This window comes from Ixodes scapularis, unplaced genomic scaffold, assembly GCF_016920785.2.
Source record: "Ixodes scapularis isolate PalLabHiFi unplaced genomic scaffold, ASM1692078v2 PGA_scaffold2__306_contigs__length_199485367, whole genome shotgun sequence".
NCBI lineage: Eukaryota > Metazoa > Arthropoda > Arachnida > Ixodida > Ixodidae > Ixodes > Ixodes scapularis.
The window spans coordinates 10,957,310-10,985,182 of NW_024609857.1; the positions used below are offsets into that span (position 1 = coordinate 10,957,310).

The following is a 27,873-nucleotide window of genomic DNA, read 5'->3' on the forward strand; positions in this document are numbered from 1 at the left end:
AAAGTCTTTTCGCAGTGTAACGTTACTGTAATAAATTTTGTGAAATAGGAGATGTGGAAGTGAAAGGTTAACCTTCATTTACTATATACTTGCCGTTCGGTGATAGAGGAAATGAAACGTACTGATCTGTTTCGTAGGGCTTCAAGTGATGCAATTAATGAAGATTGACCAGGGTCCCAAATAGCTGGTGCATACTCTAGCTTTGGTCGTACGAGTGTTTCGTACAGTATCACCTTTAATGATTGGGGTGCCAATGACAAGTTTCTCTTCAAGTATCCCAGCATGCGATTTGCATTGTTAGCTATGTTATCTATGTGATGTTTCCATGTTAGATCAGATGTGATACGTACACCAAGGTACTTATACTCCGAGACCGACCGCAATGCAATTCCTTTAATATTAGAATCTGCAGGTACTGCTGTATATCTGGATATGCGCATAGATTTACATTTAGTTAAGTTTTATTGCATTGACCATGATTTTCACCAAAGTGACACTGCATTAATATCATTTTGTAACTGTCCTGATTCTAGGTTATTTCTTACTTCGTTGTATAGGACGCAGTCATCAGCAAATAGTGATATATTGGATGAAATATGAGATGGTAAGTCATTGATATAGATTAAAAATAGCAAAGGTCCTAAGGCTGAACCTTGTGGTACTCCTGAAGTGACAGAAACTAAAGTTGAACTAGAGTCATTGATGGAAACCAACTGTTTGCGATTATTCAAGAAAGAATGTATCCAGGTGAGACCTTTAGGGTCGATATTTAGTCTACTGAGTTTTAATAGAAGTAGTTTGCGAGATACTTTATCAAACGCTTTTGAAAAATCTAATAAGATGCAATCTATACTTGACCTCCGGTCAAGTATAGTGTGATGGTCATGTGTTAACGATGCAAGCTGTGTTTCGCATGAGAATGATTTCCGAAAGCCATGTTGGAAATGGGCAAAAGAAGAGTTTGAATCTAATAAATTTACCAAATGGAAATAAATTATATGGTCAATAATTTTGCATGGGACACGTGTCAATGCTATAGGGCGAAAGTTTAGAGGACAATGTTTAACACCTCCCTTGTGAACAGGAACCACCCTGGCGACCTTCCAATCATCAGGTAAAACACCGAACTGTAGGGATTGAATAAATATAGCAGAGACAGCAAAATTGACGTATACGTCTTCGTGTTTCTTAGGAACTTTGTATGAATATCGTCGATTCCTGCTGATGATGGAAGTTTGAGGGAATCAATCATTTTAACAATGCGTTAAGGATCAACTGCTTGCGGATACATTGGCAGGTACTCATAAGATATACAGTCAAAGGTAGGAGAGCTTGAAGGAACCGAGAAACAACTTACAGATACGTCATTGAGAATATTAGCGTAATCCACACTAGCAATGAGACTATACTATCATCGGCCTTCAATGACCCTGGAGTTTTACTGTCTCCTTTCGTGAGATTCCAAAACTGCTTTAGATTATTTATTAACATAGACGGTAAAGTTTAGTGAAAAAATATATTTTGGGTTGATCTAAAACAGTTTTGTATGAATCAGCAGCAGTGTAATAAGCGAGCCGTCGTCGACCAGTCAAATCTTTTTTCGAGCACGAAATAAACATTTCTTCTTCTTACGCAAGCTATTGAGCGCTCTATTAAACCATGGCACATCTGAATTGGAATACACCTTTCTCGGAGGAATACGCAAATTTAAAAGCCGACCAAGTTCCATGGGTAAGTTCCAATTATCATTAACAAAACGCTCATGAAAGCAGGGTAAGAAAGTTTCCATAAAAGTGCCCATCCTTATTAACTGCCTCAAAGTTAGCTTTACCGAAGTCTCCTACACTGTTGAAGATATTTGGTACAGCCGCCGACAGAATTTTTATTTTAAAATGTAATAGGCAATGATCACTTAGCGGACTTAACACGTTTAATTAGGTAAGGACGATATGCCTTACCTAATACGCGTATTTTAAGCATAACACACAATTAAAGTATTTTCGGTGCTGTGCGCCACATCTACTTAATATATATATATATATATATATATATATATATATATATATATATATATATATATATATATATATACATATATATATATATATATATATATATATATATATATTTATTTGTAAAATTATTAAAGGCAGGGTGAAGAAAACATTGACAGTTGTGTGCAATCTGACAGGGAATACATTGTAGACAACCATGGTCGAACGTCAAACCTACTTGTGCGTTCTTCATTACAAAAAACTCTTTTAATGGGTCATACTGTTCCTTCATATGGAATAATGTGATATAGGTCGTATAAATGAGTATGTCTTCTTTTGTATTTTTTCCACGGGGAATAAAAGTGTTGCAATACGACCAACTCTAGAATACGCTTCTTTAATTTGGGATCCTTTTAGAGCCCATCAGATAACTAAACTTAAAAAAATACAAAGAATGGCATCCAGATTTATATTGTCGAGATATCAAACAAGAGAATCGGTGCCGGAAATGCTTAACGGCCTAAACCTTCCAGAGCTCTGTGACTCTAGAAAAATAGCTCGCCTAATATTTTTTATACGCTAAAATATTTTCATTTTAATTTTAATACTGACCCTTAGATAGCTGCTCGGCAAAGCAGGCCCCTCAGGGGCAACCACTTGAACCAATAGCAACTATGTACAACAAGTAATGATACCCACATAAATACTCCTTTTTTCCAAGACCTATGTCAGGCTGGAACGGCCTACATCAAGAATTAACAACAGCAAATACACTAATTTTATTGAAAAATGACTATTAAACCTTTTTGATAAAAATTAGCCCGCCCACTAGTGTATCATATTCACGTAAAATCATTAGATTTCTTCTTTTTTTTTTCTGTGTGATTATATTCTATGCATCCTTGTTTGGTGACTTTTTGAAGATTTATGAATTCAGTGTCGAGCGCTGTGTATTTTTATAAATGTATCAAACACTTGTCCCACTTTTTTTGTTTTTCGTGTGTGTGTAGGGACGTTTTTTGTGTATTCACGTATGTTTCACGTGTATGTTTTACACTGTTGTTGTCTTAGTGTCGGCGTTTCGTTTATTTTATCAAATGTATTCTCATGCTTTGTGCACTCCTGTAACAACCCTAGCAAGCTAACATTACGCATAAAAAAAAGACGAATGCTCGAGAAAGGGCAGGTTCAGTTTTCCGCTTATCTGAAAAGCAAAACTCGGTCAGCCATTGAGAATTTTAAATACATAAGCTTATCCTTGACTCTGTTATCCTTGTCCTTGTCCTTGTTCTTACCTCCGATTTCGCAAGTGCAGTGCAAGCAAGGACGTTGTCGTGGGCGGTTTCGTGATTCCTGAGGGCAGCGTCGTGATCGCATCCTTCTGGTCCGTGTTCTACGACGCCAAGTTCTGGGGTGACCCGGAGTGCTTCCGGCCGGAGCGGTTCCTCGTGGACGGTGGCACCCGGGCAGTGAAGCCGGACTGCTTCATCCCGTTCTCGTACGGTGAGTCCTCGGCTGTCCGCTTCCATTGGCCACTCTGTAGGCGATCGGAAATGTGTTCGTGTGTGTGTTTGTGTGTTTGTGCATGTGTGTGTGTTTGTGTTTGTGCGTGTGCGTGTGTGTGTACGTCCGCGTGCGTTTCCTTCTAGCGCAGCCCATCCAGAAAACACAAATTCACATTTGATTTCTGTAAACTTTTCAAGCTACGAAACTTTCGAAAACAGAACAATTTCGTTCGATATAGGTGCGTTTACACGGGCGTTCGAATGGCAAGCGCGAAGCGGATCTTCTCGTTTTCAAATTCAAACGCACGTGAAATTGTATGCGCCAAGAAAGCGAGGGAGAGGAGGAGACAAGAGGAGGTCAGAATGTCGAGCACGAATTGGAAGGATTATTGGGTAGACCTCAAGCTAGCAGCCTTTGGTGCTCCGGAGCGCGAGAGTTTGGCGCTCCTTTCACTCAACGGGCAGGAGTGCCATGCACCGGAGACTGACACTGGAGAGCTCTTCCTGCACCGAGAATTTCTCGGAGCGCGACTGACTTCTTCGCGCTCCGTGATGGATGATGGGGGGGGGGGAGGCCGCCCATGACAAAATGCTGTATGAGGGCGAGGGGGGAGAGGAGGTCCCAGCAAAATGGAAGATTTTTGGGGGGGGGGGGGGGGGGCCGGGCCCTATGGGCCTTCCCCCTGGCTACGTGCCTGGTCTGCGTAGACGCTGAGCCGCAGCATGCTGAGCTTTTCGTTCGTTTTCGTCCATGTCAGAAAGAGAATGTGTGGTATGGAACGTGGTTGTATACGCATTTGAGCATTTGACCGCAGCGCCCTCTCGTCTATAAACGTTGAGCCAATGCATGCAAAGTTTAACGCGATGATCTACGCATTTGACCGCAGCGCCCTCTCCTGTATAGACGTTGAGCGGCTACATGCAACGTTTCATCCATGACATCCCCAGCTCTTGAGTTACTACCACATCTCAGAGCCCCCTACTCGTCCCGCAGTCGTGGCCGAGTGGTTAAGGCGATGGACTAGAAATCCATTGAGGTCTCCCCGCAAGAGGTTCGAATCTTGTCGACTGCGCAAATATATATATATATATTTTTTTTTAAGAAGACAGCTGGGATGGCAATCGATGTGAGCACGGACGCCGGACAAGGCTAGACCGTAAGGAACTTCGCCTACGTGCTATTGAACGACGGTATGCCGGTATCGGCGTAGCTTCCGTCTGCGAGATGGAACCACGGAATCTCTGACAAATTTGAGGGTTTCCTTCGTCGACGAGAGGGTTCAAGATTGTTGTCTTTAATTTAAATAGGATAAACATGCGTGCTCAATGATTGGATCGGCCAAGGCGACTTTCTACCTATGTGCATGAAGCGAGTGTTCAAACCTTCTAGGAATATTAAAAGCGTTCGTAGAAACTTCATAACGCCGAAGTCTTTTTTGCTTAAGACTCTGCCGTTCCACACGGGCCTAATTCATTTATGTTCGAAAGAATTTCGGCTTATGTCCCCCGTATCCAGGAGAAGCCTGTTTCGTCATAACCATGCGGTCGCAAGGAGCTTGTGTGGCTCGTCGATAGTTTCGGGCCGTGTTTCAAAACTTACTCGATCTAACTCTATAGAGAGTTTTCGAAAAACTACCCGCGTCCAGCGTTCGTTTATTTTTTATGACACGTGACCATAAAGTGCCAGGGTAACTCGGATTCATTCGAGTATATATCTATAGGTTTGGAACGCAGCCTCGGTGTGTCGCGCTCCTGTGCTCCTTGCGTCGTTTAGTTGCTGTGTTCGGAGTATAACCACCGAATTCAGAAACCTCACTCAAACTACGCTCAAACTGAAGGGCCCCTCCACTTCCTCGAGGAAGGCGCGAGGGCCGGCGCTGGCCAATCGCGGCCACCTGTCCGTCATCGCGATTGGCGAGCGCCGGCCCTTGCGCCTTCCTCGAGGAAGTGGAGGGGCCCTTCAGTTTGTGTGTAGTTTGAGTGAGGTTTCTGAATTCGGCGGTAAAACTCGGAGCGTCGGAGTAGGATTAAAGGAGCGCGGACTTAACGCGCCCTTTGTCTCCAGTGCACTCGTCGACCGCTTTAGAACCCGGATCAGAGGCGTCCGGCGTTTGACTCTTGCGTTCCAACGCGTCCGACGAGTGCAGTGGAGACAAGGGCAGGTAGGCTTAGGTCTACCCCAGTAATCCCTCCAATCAGAGCTCGGCGTTCTGCCGTCTCCTCTGCGCTCTCGTCCAATCCTCTCCCTCAGTTTCTGGGCGCATTGAATCTTTAAGCAATCGCGTTCGCAACCGCATTGCGAACGCGGTTCGACTGCGAGTGCGAACGCGGTGCAAGAAATGTTCACGTTATCTTCCCGAAGGAAAAATCGATCAATGTAACCCTGTTTGGCAGTCAATGTTTTCTAGTGGACCGCTGACTGTGCCTGACTGTACGTCAAGCATGTCTGATTGGCCAACAAGTTACTCTGACCGACAGTCAAACTCCAGTCAGACTCTGCTTGTCGGCTTTCTGATGGTTTCCTGGTGGCAGTCGGCCGCCGCGAAATTCCATCAGGATGTCTTGGTGGCGATTCTGACTGTACATCGATTGTCTCTGATTGTACGTCAGAAAGCTTTGACGTGCAGACAGACGTACGGTCAAAGGACGTAAAGCTCGTTCGGACACCACTATTTCGTCAAATCTATGAATACGAAAAGTAATCTATGCACGAGAAAACGATTTCGGGACGTGAGCCCATAAAACCGCTGACGTTAGATATTTGACACGCAACCGACCGACAACCTTGATCAGAAGCCCGCCGAAGCGTCGAAAACGACACTTCGCTTCGCCCATAGAGGCTTCGCCGCTTCGCCGAGCTTTCATGAACGATCGCTCTCGACTCGTTTTGTTTGCCCGCTTGCTCCAACCTGTCGATCCTGCCAGGGTTCTACAATGACCTATGTTTTAGTAGAATTTCTACCCGACAAGACCCAGCCTGTTGTGAGTTCCGACGATGTAAGGGACTTTAGCGGTGTAGTTCTGAGCACGTCGCTCGCTCTGGGAGGCAACCAGCGGCCTCGCAGCTCTGAGAACGATCGCGACGCCAGGCTGTTCGCTGCCGACGAAGTGTCCGCCAGCGTGGAGGAGCCCCTACTGAGCCCCGAAGGAGACCAGCCTTTCGTCCTACCCGTCGACAGGCAAGCGACGCTAAACCCCAAGCTTCTCTAAGCGGTTTCATCTGGGCTAGGGAATAACAAGCATGGCGTCCGCACGCACGTTTTCGCGGCTCCGCTTCTGCCTTATTTTTGTTGCGCTAGTCAAGCTACGTCTAGACGACTTCACGGGCCTCGAGACTCATGAGCGTTCCAGGCATCCCCTGACCCGTCTGCAGACCTACCCACCCCTCTCCAGCTGGGTTGCCGTTGGGGCTACGCCGTCGCTTAGGCCTAACCGGCCGGGCTACTCGCCGGATCGCCGTCGGTCCTCCACCGCTGGCTTCACGATGCACACTCCTCGTCACCACATCGTCTGGTGCCTGCTTCTCGCAGGCGATATCGCTCCCAACCCGGGTCCGCAGCAAACTATTTGCGCCTGTTGCACGAAGCGGGTACGGGACAACCAAGCCGCTCTCTGTTGTGACACTTGTGAGGGGTGGTTTCACCGCGGCTGCGTCCACATGTCGCTGGGACAATACCGCCGACTGGGCTCCTGCAGCGATCCGTGGTTGTGCATGGTGTGTTCGCTGCCGCACTTCTCGGACGATTATTTCGACGTCCCTAGCAAAGCTCCAAGCCCCCTTTTACCGTCGCCAACCCCCGACATCGCGGACGGCCGTCGGGTCGGTGCCGGAAACCAGACCCATCCTTCTGGTGTCAACAAGGGGTTGACGCTATGGTACACTAACTGCCGTAGTGTCAAAAACAAGATTTTCGACCTCCAAGCCACTGTCGCATCACTCGCACGTCCTGCCGTCATCCTCCTAACGGAAACTTGGCTCGATCCCGGGGTCCACGACAGCGAGCTCTTCGATCCCTCTTACACGGTGTTCCGGAAGGACAGACACGGGAAGGGTGGTGGTGTACTCATCGCAACACCGTCCAGTCTCTGCGTTAATCGCAGGGAGGATCTCGAGTCCTCTGACCTCGAAGCTGTCTTCGTGGAGGTGTTCCTCCCGCGTGGGACTGTTCTGCTTGCTTGTGTGTACTGCCCACCCAATCGCCGCGAAGAATCGTACTCACTCTTGGACGCTTCGCTCTCTCGCGTGAGATTCGAGTGCTACAAGGATGTCGTTCTCCTTGGCGACTTCAACTCCCATATTGACTGGTGGAGCCGCCAAGAACCTTATCCTAGCGACCTCACCGATGATATCCTCCTTGACGTCACATCTGCTGTGGGCCTCCAACAGGTGTGCCGCTCTGCCACCTACCAAGCCCAGCTTGCGCAGGGCCGTGCCCCATCATTTCTCGATCTGGTTTTTACCACAGACATCACTCGGATGCTCTCCTGTGACGTGTATCCTGGCCTGTCCGGGAGCGACCACCAAGCAATAGAGGTTGAGTATGCCACTTGTCTCCCTCGAAAAGGCCGGTTCGCACGGACTCTGTGGAACTTTTATCGGACCGACCATGCCCATATGGCTAAGTTAGCCCATCTTGCACCCTGGTGTCTTACCACTGGGGACGATTGCGCTGACAACTACGAACTCTGGTGCGACTTTGTTGGCGCCATCCAGAAAGAATGCGTGCCCTGCTCGCGTAGTTCCACGCGAAGGAAGAGGTCCCCTTGGATCACCCCCGAAATCAGGAAAATGGCTGGCCAGAAACGAGCCCTCTTCAAACGTGCCGCTCGTACACAGTGCCAGATTTCACTTCAGAGTGCTAAAGATTTGCAGCGCTCAATCAAGTCTGCCATCTCTCGTGCTCACAGTGCTTACGCCCACACCATCTCTATGAAGGCAAAAAAGGACCCTAAGCTGTTCTGGCAGTATTTCAATGGGCTTCAGTCTAGCCGACAGCGTCCCTGTTTCTCCAGAGACCATCACCCCATCACGTCCCCCAGGGACGTAGCCCAACTCTTCGCTTCACAGTTCTCCTCTGCTTTCAGCCACAACTCCTCTACTCCAGATCCCGACCTTCTTGTGCAGACTATCGAAGCTTCCACCTCCCAACCTGTAACCTGCCTTCCAAATTTGTGCTTGTCTCTCGACGACCTGCATGAAGCTGCCCGACTGATCCGGCCCTCCCACTGTGCTGGGCCTGACCTGCTCGCCCCTACTTTCATCAAGTCCCTATTCCCTTACCTATCTTTCTCCTTGCTCTCACTTTCCCAATCCTTTCTCGACCACTCCTACGTGCCCTCCGCGTGGAAGAAGGCCCTTGTGACACCAGTTCACAAGGGTAAAGGGAAACCTCTCAACGACCCTTCCAGCTACAGGCCCATCTCTATTACTTCTATCCTCTGCCGCACTTTCGAACGCACCATCAACCAGCACCTTCTTCGCTTTCTGGACAACAACGGCCTTCTTTCTGCCTCCCAGCATGGTTTTAGGCCCAACCGAAGCTGTGAGTCAGCTCTCGCTACTATTGTTCACCACATAAGCAATAACCTGGATAACCGTTCCCCAACTGATATCATTCAACTAGACCTGTGCAACGCCTTTGATTCCCTCGACCACTCTATCCTCCTCCAGAAAATTGCACAATCCGGTATTCGTGGCCCCCTGCTGCTTTGGCTGAGCCGCTTTCTTATCGGTCGCTCCCACCGTGTATTGTTTCATGGGAAGGCCTCCGATGAGTTCGCTGTCACCTCAGGGTGTTATGAATGGCCCCCGGACCATGTTCACAATGTCTACATCTGGCCGTTTGTTTTCGTCGAGCGCCTCCCGCGGGTTCAAGGTCATCTGACTCAGCGAGCCTGGCGCAAGCATCGCTTCGGAAGCACGCCTGCCCCGCGGACGCACCAGACGGGCGCCGTGATATAGCCAGACTTTGCCGTGTACACACGTCTGGATATAGCATCCGAAGAGGGAAAACAACATCTCAGGTTTCACACCAGGGCACGATCCGGGGCGATGAAATCATCAGGACGCCTTCATTCAACGCGTAGACACGAAGAGTCGAATGTCGGCACGTCACGTCTCGGCCCCGGACGGTGTTTTGACCAGCTGCGTGAATTCCAACGAGCCGGTGTTTTGGTGAGACTCTCGGCGCCGTCTAGACCGACGGTGAAGTGTTTACGGCGGCTCAGTGTGCGTAATAATGGAATGTGGGGCGGTGTTTCAACGAGACACCTTTCTGTGATTGGCCGACTATCCGCCGATGTAGGGGTCCCTACCTAGGGACCTAGGGAGAACCAAGTGTTTAAAATGAGCGAACTTTGACAAGCAAATATCTTCTCTGGTCTTGAACCAACTGTACATCATGTAAATAAACAGTGTACATTTCGAGAGAGATCGCGGCTCATCGTTGTCCCTGCTGAGCTCCAGCCCAGTGCCTGGCTCGAGTCGCCCCTCCACCACCACGGACCCCGCTCGGTCAAAACAACTGGTTGGCAGCGGTGGAGATGGTCTCACGAGCATCGGACATTGGAGGTCGGTGAGTGTTCATTTCGTTCGGGAAATCGCCAAGTGTCGTTCCTTAACTAGGAATTTGTCAGTGACGTTTTGGCGAACTTAGGGGGCTACTATAGAAGAGTGTTTGATAACAATTCTCAGTAGAGAGATAACCCGAGCGTGAGTGGCATTCATGGCAGGCATGGAGTGGGAAAAATTAAAGAAACCGGAATTGTTCCAGCTTTCAGAGGAATTGGGACTTCAAGTAGCAAAAACTACCAAAAAGCAGCAGCTCATTGATAAGATTCGTGCATTAGGTTTTGAAAATGAGGAGATCTTGGAGAGCTGGGAAGAGGTCGAGAAAAGAGCGATCAATAGACAACGGGAGCTCGATTTTCAACAGCAGCAACTCGATTTCAATAAGCGGGAACAGGACTTGAAAGAAAAGGAGATCGAGATTGAGCGTCAAAAACTTGAGGTGGAGCAAAAGAAACTCGACAGCGGGCAGGCTAGCTCGGAGCGCTCCAGTCAAGGGAAAGTCGAGGGTTTCAAAATGTCGAAGCTTATGCAGCCTTTCAAAGTAGAAGAGGACATTGGTCTCTTTCTGGTGAACTTTGAGCGTACCTGCGAGAAAATGGGTTTCGGGCGAGAAACTTGGCCGCAAAGACTGCTGACGCTCCTCCCGTGTGAGGCCGCGGACGTGGTCGCGCGATTGAGCAGGGAGGACGCCGAAGAGTACGGAAAGGTAAAGGCGAGCCTGCTCCGCAAGTACCGCCTCACAACAGAGGCCTTTCGCCAGCGATTCCGTACCATGCGAAAGAAACCAGAGCAGGGATATCCGGAGCTCGCATATGACCTGCGTGCAAATCTGATTGAGTGGCTAAAAAGCGCGGACGTTTACGGGCAGCACGATAAGGTTGTAGAATGCGTGGCCCTCGAGCAGTTCTACCGTTGCCTCCCAGACGCTGTGAGGTTCTGGCTGCAGGACAAGCCTGACGTGAACACCGTCGAGAGGGCGGGGGAGCTGGCCGAGGAGTACGCTTCACGCAGAAAAGCGGGAGAGGAGCGCCCGCTCAAGAGGGAAGCTAGAGGAGAGCCTAATAAGCCCTATGGAACCGGCAAATGGCATGCGGCAAAGGCCGGCAAAGACAGCTATGGGGAAAGTAGGCGACACGGAGGAAAGTCTCCAAACGAGGACGGCTCTAAAGAGCCCAGGTTCAATGAGAAGGGAAAGCCCGAGGAAAAAAAGGCGTTTGAAAAACGCAAGCCGCTTGTATGCTATAACTGCCAAGAAAGTGGCCATATCGCGGCGGGTTGCCGGAAACCAAAAGTCGTCTTTCATTACGCCGATGACGATGAGAACATGAGGCTTCTGGAGCCCTACGTGCATGACATGAGAGTAAATGGAAGGCCTTGCCGCGTTCTTCGCGACAGCGCGGCAACCATAGATGTAATGCACCCGTCATTGGTTAGGCCCGGGGACTACACGGGGGAGTGTGCCTGGATTAAGCAGGCAGTCGAAGACCAGAAAGTCTGCCTCCCCATTGCTCGCGTCAGTGTAGAGGGTCCCTTTGGGAAACTAGAGACCGAAGCAGCTGTTTCTCGGAATTTGTCGCTTAGTTGCCCGTATTTGTTTTCGAACAAATCAGATCAGATACTGCGGAAGAGGGGCCTCGTTTTTAGCGAAAGGGCAGTGCAGGCACTCACGAGGGCAAAAGCGCGCCAAATAGCCGCAGAGGTAGTGAGTCGGGGAGAGGAGGAAGTGTCACCGAGGTGTAGATCGACCTCGGACGGTCCGTCTCCCTCCGACAAAGAGGAGATTACTTCTGCCAACAAAACTGAAACGATGCCGACGCAACGCGGAGGCGCGGCCAAAGAACCCCCGGAAAGCCAAAACACGGAGGGGGTAGACGGAGACGCTGGGGCGGACTGCGAAACGGGGGACGACAGGGGGCTTCTGCTTTCCCCTTCCTCGCGTAGTTTTCAGACCTTGCTTCAGGTAGACCGAGAGGTTCTGATGCAGCAACAAAAGAGTGATCCGAGCCTTACTGTACTGTACGACACCGCGAAAGAGGGAATCAGTAAGCGGAACATCTCGTATCAGATGAGGGCCGGAGTACTCTATCGCCTTTACAAAGATCGTAAAGGAAGGAACCTCGACCAATTGGTCGTGCCTCAGAAGTACCGCTCGGATCTCTTGGAGTTGTGTCACGGGAGCTCTTGGTCGGGCCACCTTGGCATAAAGAAAACCAAAGACAGGCTGCTTCAGGAATACTACTGGCCAGGATGTTTTCGCGACGCGGAAAACTTCGTAAGATCATGTGACACGTGCCAGCGGGTAGGGAAGCCACATGATAAGAAAAAAGCACCGATGAGGCTCGTCCCGCTGATCACTGAGCCTTTTCGCCGGCTGGTCATAGACACAGTGGGTCCACTGCCCACGAGCAAATCGGGGTACAGGTATGTGCTCACTCTACTGTGCCCCGCAACAAAGTTCCCGGAGGCATGTCCTCTGAAAGAGTTGAGTTCGGCGGAGATAGTGGACGCCTTACTGTCTGTCTTTGCGCGAATCGGATTTCCCGCTGAAATTCAATCGGACCAGGGCAGCGTGTTCACTAGCGCTCTCACGGGCACTTTCTTGGAGAAATGTGGCATTCGCGTGGTCCACAGTTCAGTGTACCACCCCCAATCAAACTCTGTAGAGAAATGGCATTCCGTCTTTAAGCGAGTTCTTCGCGCTTTGATCTTCGAGCAGAAAACAGATTGGGAGGCTTGTCTGCCGGCCACCATGTTTGCCCTGCGCACCGTGCCACACGAGGCCACGGGTTTCAGCCCGGCCGAGCTCGTGTATGGGCGTTCGCTGCGCTCACCATTGCGCATGCTTCGCGAATCATGGGAGGGCCACGGGGAAGACCCGACGGTGGTGGAGTATGTGCTAAAGCTGCTAGATCGCTTGTATGAGACGCAGGAAGTAGTAGAGGCAAACATGCAGAGGGCGCAACTCAAGGCGAAACTCTACTATGACAAGGGGGCCAGGTCCCGAAAGTTTGAAGTTGGAGATCAGGTATTGTTGCTGAGAGCTTCAAAGAAAAACAAATTGGAGGTGCAATGGGAAGGCCCAGCCAAAGTGCTCCAAAAACTCTCTGACACGAACTACGCTGTAGACTCAGGAGGGACGAGAAAGAAGGTAACGATTTACCACTCTAACTTGATGAAACCCTACGTGGGGAGGAAAGAGAAGGTTAGCCTTGCTTGGAACACACCGGAGGAAGTTCCCACGGATATTCCTAGATGGGAGGGGAAACGGGGACTGTACGATGTAGATACGGTAGTGGCCAAGGCAGTAAAAACTGAAGTTCTTACTGAAGATGAGGTGAGCGACCTGCGCGATGTGATCGAGGAGTTCGATAAAGTGTTTTCCGATCGACCTGGTCGTACTGATCTGGTGTGCCATGACATCGAACTCACAGACGGCACCCCAGTTCGATCGAAAGCATACAGGGTCTCTCCAAGACAACGTGACATACTAGCCGAAGAGATCAGACGCATGCTTGAGCTCGGAGTTATAGAGGCCGCCGAAAGTGACTACACTTCTCCCCTCATACTCGTGGAAGTGCCGGGTAAAGATCCTCGCCCGTGCATCGATTATCGGAGACTAAATGCGATCACCAGAGACCAAACGTACCCCATCCCAAACATAGAGGAGAGGGTAGAGCGTGTAAGTGCAGCCAGGTACATTTCCACATTGGATCTGATTCGCGGGTATTGGCAGGTACCCCTGACGGAACGGGCAAGCCGCTATGCGGCATTTATTTCACCACTCGGAACGTTCCGTCCGCTGATGCTCAGTTTCGGGCTTAAGAACGCCCCATTTTGTTTTTCAAAACTCATGGACAGCGTCCTTCGCGGGATGGAGGGGTTCGCACTGCCATATCTCGACGACATCGCGATCTTTTCGGAAACGTGGCAAGAACACGTTTCGCACTTACGTCAAGTGTTTGGTAGGCTACGTGAAGCGGGCCTTACGGTAAAAGCCGAAAAATGTCAGCTGGGGCGTGCTGAGGTGACCTACTTAGGTCACGTCATTGGACAAGGGCGTCGACGACCCTCGGAAATCAAGGTAGCGGCCGTAGACGGTTTCCCGAGACCCGAAACAAAAACGCAGATCCGCTCGTTTTTAGGCCTGACGGGATACTACCAGCGATATATCGCAAATTATTCTCAGACAGCTAGCCCACTCACGGATGCTCTCAGAAAGCATGAGCCCAACAAGGTCATCTGGGACGAGAAAATGGAGCAGGCTTTCCGGAACCTAAAGACCGCGCTCACGCGGCGACCGGTGCTAAAAGCACCTGACTATGCTCAGCCATTTTTCGTCCAGTGCGACGCGAGCGACCGGGGACTGGGTGTGGTTTTGTGCCAGAAAATCAAGGACGAGGAGCACCCCATCCTCTACGCGAGCCGCAAGCTAACCACAAGGGAGGAGGCGTATAGCGCCTCTGAAAAGGAGTGTGCTTGTTTGGTCTGGGCCGCGCAAAAGTTGTCCTGTTACCTGGCAGGTGCCATGTTCACCTTCGAAACGGACCACTGTCCTCTGACATGGCTGCAGCAGATGTCACCCAAAAACGGACGGCTCCTGCGGTGGAGTTTAGCGTTGCAGGAATTTAACTTCCGCGTAACTTACAAGCCAGGAAAGCTGAATTCTAACGCCGACACCCTAAGTCGCATGTACTAAAACCGTTCTTGAAAAAGCTTGTAGAGTTTTCCAGTGATTGTATAGATTTTGAATTTTTGGCCTTGCTTCGAATGCCATCCGCACTCGTCAGATAGAAAAGTGGAGCTAAGCTTATATCAGTTAAGATATGTAAGATGCGTTTGGGGCTTTTCTTTCCCTTTTCTCGGTAATACCGTTTTGTACAGCTTCAGAGCGTTTTGCATGCAAGCCAAGTTTTGTTCTTCTAACACGTTTGTTCAGTATAGGAGACGCGGTGTTACTTCAGTAATAGTTGGTGGCTTTATTTTCACGGGAGTCCGGTTTTACTACGTTTTATTGTACCTTAACCTGATATTTTATGGAGGCTGGTTTCTCGTAAGGAAGTTATAGTTCAGTATTGTCCTACCTTGATCGTGACGCACTCACGTTAGAGAAATATATTAGTGACAATGTTCTTTTTTTCACTTGGCGAATTTCCGGGCGGGGTGGACGCTCGCTTGCTTCCCGTGTTTCGTGTTTTGTGATTCCGAGAGTCGCAAGCTAACCACGTGGTGGAAAAGTGACCCAAGTTGCAGCGCAAGAGCTGGGATCTCAGGAGACAGCACCAGTTCTACGGCTTTCGGCAGAGCAGCTGCAGACCGCTCAACCTCTAGACCGTCTCCCCGTCGGCGGAGAGCTGTTATGAATGGCCCCCGGACCATGTTCACAATGTCTACATCTGGCCGTTTGTTTTCGTCGAGCGCCTCCCGCGGGTTCAAGGTCATCTGACTCAGCGAGCCTGGCGCAAGCATCGCTTCGGAAGCACGCCTGCCCCGCGGACGCACCAGACGGGCGCCGTGATATAGCCAGACTTTGCCGTGTACACACGTCTGGATATAGCATCCGAAGAGGGAAAACAACATCTCAGGTTTCACACCAGGGCACGATCCGGGGCGATGAAATCATCAGGACGCCTTCATTCAACGCGTAGACACGAAGAGTCGAATGTCGGCACGTCACGTCTCGGCCCCGGACGGTGTTTTGACCAGCTGCGTGAATTCCAACGAGCCGGTGTTTTGGTGAGACTCTCGGCGCCGTCTAGACCGACGGTGAAGTGTTTACGGCGGCTCAGTGTGCGTAATAATGGAATGTGGGGCGGTGTTTCAACGAGACACCTTTCTGTGATTGGCCGACTATCCGCCGATGTAGGGGTCCCTACCTAGGGACCTAGGGAGAACCAAGTGTTTAAAATGAGCGAACTTTGACAAGCAAATATCTTCTCTGGTCTTGAACCAACTGTACATCATGTAAATAAACAGTGTACATTTCGAGAGAGATCGCTGCTCATCGTTGTCCCTGCTGAGCTCCAGCCCAGTGCCTGGCTCGAGTCGCCCCTCCACCACCACGGACCCCGCTCGGTCAAAACAAGGGGTACCCCAAGGCTCAGTACTGGGGCCCACATTATTCCTCTTGTATGTGAACGACATGCCTTCATCGCAAGAGTGTCTGCTGGTGCAATATACAGACGACATCACCATTCTGGCCCCAGCAGACGTACCCTCCTCCACGCCGGGTGTCCAGAGTCTCCTGGACCAGATTGACTGCTGGGCAAGAACGAACTGCCTCTCAATTAGCTTCCACAAAAGTGCTGCAATGCGAGTCTCCAACAGCCGTTCCACCGTTCCTCCTGCATACTACTTGTCAGGCTCTCCCATTCCTAGTGTTCAGTCTCTCCCAATCCTTGGGGTTGTGTTCAGTTCAACTCTGGACTTCTCACCTCAGATTGCAGACACTGTGTCCAGGGCCCGGCGGACTCTTTGCTTTGTCACACGTGTCTCAAGGAACTGGGGACATGAAACTTTCCGCGCTCTCTACACTGCCTTAGTCCTGCCTCGTCTGGAATACTGCTGCTCCGTGTGGGGACCCTTCCAGGCTCACCTCATCGACAGGCTGGAGGGCGTGCAGCGCCGGGCTACTCGAAAACTTCATACTCGGATGTTGGGCCGGCAAGTTCCTGTGCCGCCATATGAAGCTCGCCTTAGGGCCCTTGGGTGGCAAAGCCTCTGCCACCGCCGGACAGTGGCTCGGGTTGGGCTCCTTTGTAGGTTGCTCGACGGGTCCATGAGTGATACCCACCTCCACTCATGCATCAGGATCGGGAAGCGATCCGGGCAGCCAGAACTCCTGCACGCCCGAACAGTGCGCCACTCGCACTCCGTACTCCCGGCCGCCCTCAGAGACTTTCTTGCGGCTCCCCTGTCGATTCGATCTCCACTCCCCAACAACCGTGACGAGTCCGCTGCCTTGCGCCGTGCATTTTCGCGGTCAAAGCACCTAAACTGATTCTACGCCATGATCATTGTTCGGTATCATTTTGTTTTTATTCGTTCTCTGTTATTGTTGTTTGTTTTGTTATTTCATGCCCCGGGTGGTTGGCTGACAGGCACTCTAGTGTACGGGCTCTCGCCTTTCTGTCATCGCCTCGCAAGCCACCCGGTGTTACATTGCTCTTGCAAATAAAGATTATTATTATTATTATTATTATTATTAAGGTGTACCAGGTCTACTGGGCTGGTGACGCGCGAACAAAAGGATCGTTCTACGACGCGAAAGTACTCTACATGGCAGGTGAGTAGAACTGAAGTACGGCGAGTGATGTACGAGTGCTTTGCCTAACATGCTGACGGCTTAACTGCATTTGCAGCCGAAGCATCTCGTATAAAACGATTAGTGAAATCGAGTTTCGAAAACGGTTCCATAGCATAGCGTGGGGAGGAAGAAGAAGTGATTGTGAGTAGAAGCCCTTTTCTTCCTGTCTGCGATTTATTTCAATAACAGGGGCCCGGGGCTCTCCCGGGTTACCCTGTTCGCCTAAACGGCACTGTAAGGTGGCCAAGTCACCTACAAGTGGAAAGATGAGCTCCATCGGGAGCAGTACGACGGCATTAGATGGCCGGGTTTACAAGACGACATCGGAATCTTCCGACTACAAGGTTATACTTCCAAGACTACCGCAAGGTATGCTCGTCACCAACTCACTATTCTTACATGCTGACATCACCGGAAGGCCGTACAAGGCAAGCGACTTTAAGGACGCAATATTTTCCATCGTTGATCGGAAGGACGTCCTGGGCTTAGGCCAGTATCAAATGAGCCACGTATGGATGGTGACCTTCGGAAATGCTGCAGCAAAGCTCAAGATCAAAGCTTACGAAGAGTTCATTATCAAAGGAAAAAAGTGCATAATAATCGATCCATGCAAAGAAGAGATCAAGATGAAGCTCTTATGGCTGCCCATTCCTATGCCAGACTCCGAAGTGAGGAAGGTTCTAGAGCCGTTCGGGACAGTCAAGGACATGAGGAGAGAAACGTGGAGATTTTCAGGACTCGAGGATCTCCAAACAACAACCCGAGAAGTGACCCTCGTCCTGAAGCAGGACCTCACGGTGGACAAGATTCCACACCTCTTGAACGTGTACGGGTCCAATACGCTCGTCGTCATCCCTGGAAGACCACCGCTCTGCCTGAGGTGCAAAGGAATCGGGCACATCCGCCGGCAATGTTGCACTCCTCGCTGCACGCAGTGCTGGAGATTTGGTCACACAAATGACGAATGCGTAGTGACGTACGCCTCAAAGCTCCAGGGAAACGCAACACCGGACGCTGATCATAGCGAACATATCATGGACGTGGAGGAAATGTTCAATGAGGAAGTCGGACGGACGCAAACGGGCGATGATTTAGCAATCCAGAACAACGACCCTCCTTGCAGCCTCAACGAAAGCCCAACGGAGGAACAAAGGTGCAACGAAAGCACCTCCCCAACACCGCAAGAAGAACCTAGAGAAGCTACTGCAAGCAAAGGGAAAGGGCTGCGAAAGCAATCCCTGCAAAACACGAAGGTGGCAGAGACCAAGAAGGAAGAACACCATTGCAAAAGAGCCAAGGTTGACACCAGCGAGAATTTGACGGGAGAACCGGAAGCAATGAATGTCCTGCTGGACTCCACCGAGCCGCAAATACGGCTGGAACCCAAAGAACAGCGGGTGAAACCCAAATTCGAAGACCGAAAAACAACCTCCCCGGCAGCTTCCGAACTTGACCCAAAGCATGTATAGGAATCCCCTCACGACCACCCAGATAAGTCCCTTCACAATTTCCACCATAAATGTGCGAGGGATAAATTCGAGGAAAAAACAATACCAACTTTTTCGTTTTGTACAAAAATATGACAGCGACATTGTGACCCTGCAGGAAACAAAAGTATCCGAACAAAACACCTTATTTTCGGGATGCAGTTTGTGGAAGGATTTCTACGATCTGTTTCACTGCCCTGCTGTTGATTACTCTGCAGGGTGTGCAATTCTGTTTAAGAAAGAACTAAAGTACAAAATGTGTAGTATTCTCGAAGGGGCTGACAGTGGTCGTCTAATGGTAGCTAACATTATTTTGCAAGACCAGCCCTGGCGCATAATTGTTGTGTATGCATACAATAACGCAGCGCAAAGGGAAAGCCTTTTCTGTCAGGCTCGAATTCACGCCAACACAAGATTTAACGTGATTCTGCTTGGGGACTTCAATTGTGTAATAAATAAGAAAGATAGAGTTCCATCCCTAACCATCGTAGATCCAAGCGCTGAAGCCTTAAAAGCATTGGTTCAAGACTGCGACCTGATAGATTCAGCAACAGATCACGCACTCTGTTTTACACACTTTCAAGGGTCTTCCCATGCACGTTTAGATGGAATATATGTATCTGGGTCAGTTAATACTGCACTAAGTAACTACAACGTGATCCCTGCATTCTTCTCTGATCACTGCATGGTGCAAGTGCGTGTAGGTGTAAAAACACCGCAGAGAAATAGAAAACAACCGTCTTGGTCCCTTTGGAAACTGAACGAAAGGCTCCTTGAAAATGACGACTTTATAAAAGGTGTGGAATCAGCACTAGAGGTACTTGAATGCACCAAAGAAGGCTGGTGTCAAAAATGGGAATCTTTTAAATTGGAGATAAGAAAAATAGCAATAGAAATATCATCAATTGTTGCGTATCATGAAAAAATAAGAGAAAGGCGTCTGAACAATGACATCCTTTACCTGTACCGTTTGGAGTGCCAAGAGCCTGGAAAATACAAGGATGAAGTAAAGAATATAAGAACACAAATTAAAGAACACGATAAAATACGCTATGAAGGTGCTGGTGTAAGAACGCGTACTTTGCAATTAATAGAAGGAGAACAACCAACAAAAAGATTCCTTAACGTGGAGAGAGAATATATCAAGAAGAAACGGATAATGACATTAAACGAAAATGGTCGCGCACTGAACGATGAAAAGGAAATAGAAGATGCCTTTGTTTCGCACTACGAGAATTTATTTGCTGCAAGACCACATTCTGTACCAACCCAAATGAAGGACTCCCTCTTATTAGAGCTACCAAAACTTGAACCAGATATGACTAAGATTCTAAATACTCCTATTGACGTGGCTGAAGTCGAACTGAATATAAGAGAAATGAAGTCTAGAAAGGCCCCAGGACCAGACGGTTTACCGACCAGTTTTTACAAAAAATGGAGCAAGAAACTATCACCCATACTCTTAAACGTTTTTGAGGAATCATACCGACACGAATGCTTACCTCCATCGTTTCGGAAGGCACACACAGTACTGATACCGAAGTCTAGAGATCTAGACAAGACTCAACGAGTAGACGGTTATCGACCAATAAGCTTACTAAACAACGACTATAAAATTTTTGCAAGGGTACTCGCCGGACGCTTACAAAGCGTGATAACGTTTTTGGTTGGAGACCATCAGACGTGTTCCATCAAAGGGCGGAATATACAAACAAACCTCCACATCGTCCGGTCCATAATAGAGATATGCCAACGAACACCAGAATCAGTGGCTATTCTACAACTTGATCTGGCTAAGGCCTTCGATCAAGTTCAACACTCGTTTCTTTTCGATGTACTCGCACATATGCAAGTAGGAGAAAACGTCATACGTGGAATCAAACTTTGTTATACTGGAATCTCAACGAAATTGATTGTTAACGGAGCTCTTACAAAATCCATACAAGTACAACGCTCGGTTAGACAAGGATGTCCTATGTCACCACTTCTTTTTGACCTCTATCTCGAGCCCCTCTGCAAATACATCATAAACGATAGCAAGGTTCAAGGTTTTCGCCTTCACAGCTGCGAAATCAAGCTTCTTGCCTACGCTGACGACCTTGTGCTGGTATGTTCCAACAAGCCCAGCATAAAAAACGCGATGCTATGCGTTTCTAACTACTGTGCCGTGTCTGGTGCGTCAGTAAACAAGGAGAAAAGCTGTGGCTCGTGGTGCGGGGAATGGGGATCGACACCATCTACATTTGAGGACATACTATGGTCTACAACGAAGCCAAAGCTCTTAGGAGTCCCTTTAAGCGCAATGGATAATCCCAAGCCTATGTGGGACACAGTAACAAAAAATGTTAAAACAGCTGCCAATATGTGGAGTTTAAGATATCTATCTACTTTTGGAAGAGTTGCTGTATGCAACATTTTCCTCTTGTCAAAACTTATGTATCTTCTGCAGGTTATACATTGCTCAAGGACGACGGTCAATCTTTTGAACAGAATATTGGCTACGTTTATTTGGAGGTCACCATACGAGCCAATGAGGAGGTCAAACTTGTTTCGAGGAATTCACGACGGAGGACTTGGTTTAGGTCATATTTTTGTTAGGCAGCTAACTGCCAGATGGAAATTTTTTGCACAGGAACAGCATCCTTTTTTAGAATTGTGCAAGCATTTCTTCTTAGCGAAATATATGGCAACACCAGGTGATGATTCAACAACCACATGTGCTTTAATATCATTAAGAGGATTTTATAAGGAAGTAGCGGACACATTGGAATTTCTAAGAACAAGGTTTGACCAAGCCTTTTTAGCCTCGTGCACTAAAAAGAAGCTAACCAAACATCTGCTAGTTTCATTGTTCCCAGATCCTGTATTTCGTGTTTTTCCTTATGGGCCTCCACTAAATTGCAAACCGGATGTTTTAAAAAGGGTTAAACTAATGCCGATACCACCGAAGTGTAAAACTTTCTTTTATCGATTTCACTCTCGTACCACAACTGTAAAGGAGTGGCTCGACCTACGCGGGATGGAAACATACGGTAGCACTAATTGTAGACTTTGCAAAGTTACCGAAACGTTCACCCATGCCTTTATTCTTTGTGTCGACGCTGTATTCTTTTGGGATGTTTTCAAACGGACGCTGAAAAAAGACTTTGAAGTGGAAGAGACGAATCTTCGCTACTTGCATTTCGCCGAACACCTCGATACCATTCAAGACATTTTAGTAGTTCTAGGTCTTTACAGTTTGTGGAAAACGCGTAAAGTGGATAATGAAGCAGGTGTCGCAAAGCCATCCTGGGTAAATTTTAAAAATATTGCCATTCAAGTAGGTCAGGGCATATTGGCACGCTGTGATGAAAATGATGAATGGAAAGACGTCGTAAAAAATCTTAGTCGTTCTCCTGATATTATATAATCGACGACAGCACCAGTCGACCAAGAAAGTGTCATTGACACCTTCCTTTTTGAGATGAGCATTGTGGTTTTGTAAATTTCTATTGTATAATGTGACGAGAATGAAACGCACTGCTTGTATGTAACGAAAAAGTAACGCATTGCATGTATATATTGTAACGCATCGCTTGTATATAATCAAACGGAAATGTAGAGCTCTACCTGTATATAGTGTAACGCAAGAATGTAAATTATAGTTTTAAACATGCTGTAAATAAACGTCTGAGAGAAAAAAAAAAAAAAAAGTTCCATAGCATAGCGGTTAGGATCTGCGATTTGTACGCAAGTGGTCGCGGGTTCGAATCCGCGGGTGTCCTGCTTTTTTTTTTTTCTTTTTTTTTTTCTCGAACATTTTGTTTTATCGAGACATTTGGCGATATTTATGAGTGCGTATAGCTTTACTCTTATATAAATGCTGCCCTTGTTGATGAAATTCCCTTGGCAGTGGGTGTCAGACGTCATCTGATGGACCATCAGATGAAGTCTGATGGTCCATCACGTTCCACCAAGGCTGCTGACTGGCAGTCAGTGTCCCAAATTACGTACCTTGATGGAATTTTCAATAGGGTTTCTATACAAAGAGTTTAGTCAGCGACAAATATATATATTCAGATATATATATTTCTTTATCGTTTCTTTTCCCCTTTCTAGAAGCAACTTTTTTTTTTTTTAATCTCCGTCAAAAAACGAAGTTGGATAAAATCGAAGCCAACTCCCGTAATTCACTTGGCGATTGATCGCAGGCAAGCGGTCTTGTCCGGGAGATGTGATCGCCAACGTGGAGGTCTTCATCTACTTCACCACGCTCCTGCAGCACTTCAACGTCGAGCCACCGCCAAACGGTCCCAGACTTGTGGTCGACGAAGTCTTGGGGCTAACCCTGAGGCCCAAGCCTCAGGAGCTCGTTTTTTGCCCGCGATGACGCAACACTATGGGCGTCTACAGAACCTTTGTAAAGAGAAGAAGGGGGTTGGGGGTGGGGGAGTACGGGCTTTTCATTGTTTTAGTGGGATCGGAGCCCTGTGGTCGTGTTTACTCTGGTTTCATGGACCGGCATTAGAGTAACGCCCGACTGTCAACTTTGACGCTGTTGGTTGTATAACACTATGACTTCACTGTTCCTTGCTTGTTACACATACCGTTCCCAGTTTATAATCCTAGTCATGCCGTCTCGAGTAGAAACCATAAAGCCGTAGTCACACACTGCCCATATATCATACAAAAGGCACGGTGTTCCCTGTAGACACGATGAAAGAATTTATGCGGTCACGTCTCAGACGTCTTTGAAGCATGTTCTAATATGTCTGAGGACAGTTTGTGTATGATCAATGTCGTACAAAGAAGGCCTCGGACATGGATTGCAGGGTGTCTTATGAATTACGTATTAGCAGTGTGACCCCGGCCGAAGAGTCCGCCCTCAAACCCCTCGTCTTTGTTTCACCCAAGTCCTTCTCCTAGGGATCGAAACAAAACGTTGAGCTTTTTACACCTTAGGAATGTCGCCTTAGCGGTGGAACACGAAGGCGTTATTTTTCGCCGTTTAGTGAACCTTATTTTCTACAGGATTGCCCGACCGAGGTTGGTTGCTCAGGTGCCTGATAGAGGTACAGTGTGCTCGGAGAGAAAACAACGGAGCACCCAGTAACCGCATTTGACCGATCGCTGTATTAATTGTTTTATATTAGCGGAACAAGTAGAAGAAGTAAGATTAAACAGTGCTGCGGCCACACATAGCGAATCGCGCCATCAGGTCCCGCTTGGCGCAACAAACGGTACGAATATGGCCCGATTTCCAGGGTGCTATTTTCGCAGCAGCGACGCTGGGCACTACAGCGTCCACCTTTCTTTTTCTGCAGCACACGTGACGTCGTAATCGCGAACACGCAAGTAAAATCTTACCACGTAAATCAGGCACAAAACGACGTTATTAAATCTGCAACGTTATTCGCATGCATGACTAAAACAAACCACTTAAAAAAAAGTACAACTTGTCAGACTTATTTTATTTCTGGTGACGACTAAGAACTTTCAATCCCACTATTTTTTGTTAAAAATATACTAGTGCCTTTTTTCATATATATTTATCAACAACTATTTGACACTTACTAGAAAATAAAACATAAAGCAAGCCAACACGTATTTTTGTTTCTTTTCACATAAATAATCGCAACTCCACGCAAACATTCCACCCTATAGAAATGGCTCATATCGCTTTAGGGGGTCAAAATACGGTCATACCCAAATTATCACGTCAAACCGACGCCGCATTCCCGATTAAAACCAATATTAAAAACGTTCTACCGGCTTGGTTAGCGGCCAGACAGCGGGTGAGCATTGCTGGCATCGAGCATATAACTGATCTCTCCATGACAATTGCTGGATCGCGCATCCTCGCTGTTCGCTGCAGCGCGAAGGCGGTCACCGGACGGCCATCTTGCATGGTATATTTTTGTCGTTTTAGTAGCGTTTCGCTGCGTTTTTCCAGCGTGCTAAAGACACATTTTCTCCTCGTTCGTCGTCATTCGCCGAAGAAGTTTTTTAAGACTCTGTGTGTACCGTTGAGACTTGCCGTTATGAACACGTGGAATTTTTTTACGAAAGCGCAGTGGTGCAGGAAAAAGGCACAACTCGTCGAAAGCAAGTTTCGCCGGTCTGGCGACGCGTTCAAAGCTTCCTTGGCATGCCGAAGTGCCGTGTCTCTGTGCCGAAAGACTAAAATAATCCCTGGAGAGAACAAGAGGGACAAAGGACAAACACAAATATCCAAACACAGCTAGGTGACTGGTGAGCGACCGAAAAAATCCGCCTGGTCCGGGTATCGAACCCGGGACCTCTCCATTGCTGGTGGAGCGCTCTACCAACTGAGCTAACCAAGGGTTAGCCGTCAGTAGAGCAAACGGGTTTTATTAGCTGCCACCAGTCTAACACCAACAAGGGTAAAACTTGCAATTTACGGTTATGATTATAATGCAATTGAATGCAAAGGTGCAAGCGAGCTGGACAAGAATGACGAAAATAATCCCTGGAGAAGGGGATTATTTTCGTCCCTTGTATATATATATATATATATATATATATATATATATATATATATATATATATATATATATATATATATAACGTTTTGTGGAGAGCCTGCTGCTGGTTTTTGTGTCCTGTGTTGGGGCGAGGGAAGGCGGCGTGTTATTGTTGCAGTGTCATGCGCGAAAGAACAAAGACAAGATTCACGAAACGATCTTACGCTAAAAATGTGCGTACGCCAACAGCTCCGGAGCAGTCTTTTTATCGGGTGATCCAAGGAGCGGCCAGGCTCTTTAAATCAAACGAAAAATTCGGTTTCTTAGCCTATCGCGTTCTGATTTTGTACAGCGTTGGCCACAGGTGGTGCATTTTTTCTATAAAATTTGCAAAGAGCGAGCTTACCTGAGGAAAAAGTAAAAAAAGAAAAAGTCTTAACTCCTATGGAAACGCAGCGAAGCCACCGGTCTTCAAACCATAGGGTGCCCAATGGCGGACCGGTGCAGAAAAGTCAACACTTTTCTTCACCGGTGCAGGAGGTGCAAGTAAATCGAACGCAGCGTCTGCCTCACTCCTAGGTGAAGGGCTCGTACCCGTTGCGTTCGAAAACCTACCCGCGTCCAGCATTGCTGTATCTGTCTTGTCACGTGACTTGATCCGCCGGAATGCCTCGGATCCATTCAAGTAAGATTGAAAAGCAGCCCCAGAGGGCCCATCTACTGACCGTGATCTGGACAATCTTATCTGGCCCACCTCTGGGCGCAGCCATCTCAGCGTCACGTGATCACTTGTGGGGGGCCGCGAGGCCCTGCCACGTTATTTAAAGTGAGGACATAGAACGAGACAAGCGAACGACGTGTCTGCCTGTGATGGCAGCTTCAGAGCATTCTCTTGCACGCGCTCTCCGAGGCGCGTGCGCGTGCTGCGCCTCGAGCCATCTCTTTTATTTTGATGAGAAGAAAGGGTCTGTGGGTGGCGTTGCAGCCTACACACTAATGTGGCAAACAGGCAAGGTGGCGGCAACCGGGGGGGTGCCATTTTTGGCCGCTGGTTTAGCGCTCTAAGTTTACTCGAGCTCGTTGGTCGCAATGAGCATAAAACAGGGGAAGCACCCAGCGTTAACATTGGAAGAATGAAAAGACGTCGGAGAGCAGCTGGACTAATTCTACTTGCTGGCTGATCAGATCGTGGACGCCATGAAGCGTGCAGTCTTCTGCCACGCATGTAAACCCTCCGATTGCTGCGGCGCATGCCACAAATCGCAAGCGAGAAACCCCAGACTTCCGGGCTCCAGAGACGGCAAAGGTTCGCCACATTGACAAACACGACCCACACAAGGCATGAAACGGTTCATCAATACGAAGTCACAACCCTGGCGCAGGGAAGACATCTCCGAGTACAGCTAGAATATGTTGCGCACGACGCAAGTAGCTATAAATTTGAACATGCCGTTTCTGTGGCGGAAAGGGACAGACCATACATGCATGCCGTCAGTAATTAGCCAAATAAAAGCACCACGCTCCGGAAGTGGGATCCAGTCATCGTCTGAAATGATACAGGTCAAAGGCAGAACCTTAACTTCATTAAACCTGGGTAGAAATTGTAGAAGTTAACTAAATGAACTTCCCATCTGCATAGAAGTTGACACTACAACTGCTTGGTCCATAATTGTTCTAAAGGGAATGTGTCCCTCATCTTTAAATGGCAGCATGGACTTAAACGTAAATCGCTTTCCAGACGTATTCACAACGCAAGTTGGTGGTCCAGGGAAGTGTCAATTTTTCCATGCGGTTCAAAGGAAAGGAGCGGGAGCCATCGCTGCTGATCGTGAAAAGACTTGGGGCATTGCAGCAAGCCTGTTTGAAAGGAACCGGTCCCAAGTGTTCAATAAGCTACGTGATGCATGAGTAACAGACCTTTCGGAGATATATATGTGGTGCCCCCAGCGTGTATACTTTATGCATAGCGACGTGTTGAAGTACGGCACGAGGAATTATCAGAAAGCGAAGACGAAGTTAACGTTGGTTTAGCAGTTCGTGAGTTCAGAACGCGGAGAACGCAGAAGGAAAGCAAAACAGAGGGTGTAATTACCTTTTTTTATAGCTCACTGATATTTTTTTGCACATTCTGAGCTTGTAATGATAAGAAAGAGTGAATTGCGCTACTACCACGATATGCGAAGCGTTCGAGCCGGCACCCGAGCGTAGATCCGAAGAGAGCCACAATTTCCCTCGTTGCAAGGTCTCTTGGGATTTTCGGGAAAGGTCTATTGCACGTTCCGAGAGAGAGAGAGAGAGAGAAAGAGGAAGGGGAGGCACTTTACGAAGACGACAAATTGAAGCACTCTTTTGTCTAGGCTTGAGAAAGGACGGTCTTGCTCTTGTCCACCGTCTAACACAACACCATGCACTACTATTCGGGGTGTCCTTCAACTAGCCGAGTCACTCCCACAGACTCAAGGACTGTCAAAAGACTTTTCAAGGGTCTTCGAGTAAGGACTTGGGAGACCCACGTACACTTTTGCAATAAATACAAACTTCAAACCCAA

General features: G+C 48.3%; 1 protein-coding gene and 1 non-coding gene across 2 annotated transcripts in view; one reads left to right on the plus strand and one right to left on the minus strand.

Annotated features, from left to right (window-relative positions):
• LOC8032986 (cytochrome P450 2J4-like) overlaps positions 1 to 23,342 on the plus strand; it is a 38,598-nt gene extending 15,256 nt beyond the window's left edge. The window contains exons 7-8 of the mRNA XM_029995709.2: positions 3,310 to 3,497; positions 23,051 to 23,342. Of these exons, the coding sequence (XP_029851569.2) occupies positions 3,310 to 3,497; positions 23,051 to 23,229 (367 nt within the window). The 3' untranslated portion in view covers positions 23,230 to 23,342. The remainder of the gene's footprint in view (positions 1 to 3,309; positions 3,498 to 23,050) is intronic.
• Positions 23,343 to 25,110: 1,768 nt separating this feature from the next.
• Trnaa-agc lies at positions 25,111 to 25,183 on the minus strand. The gene has a single exon. It is a non-coding gene; the product is annotated as a tRNA-Ala (tRNA).
• Between the last annotated feature and the right edge of the window lie 2,690 nt (positions 25,184 to 27,873).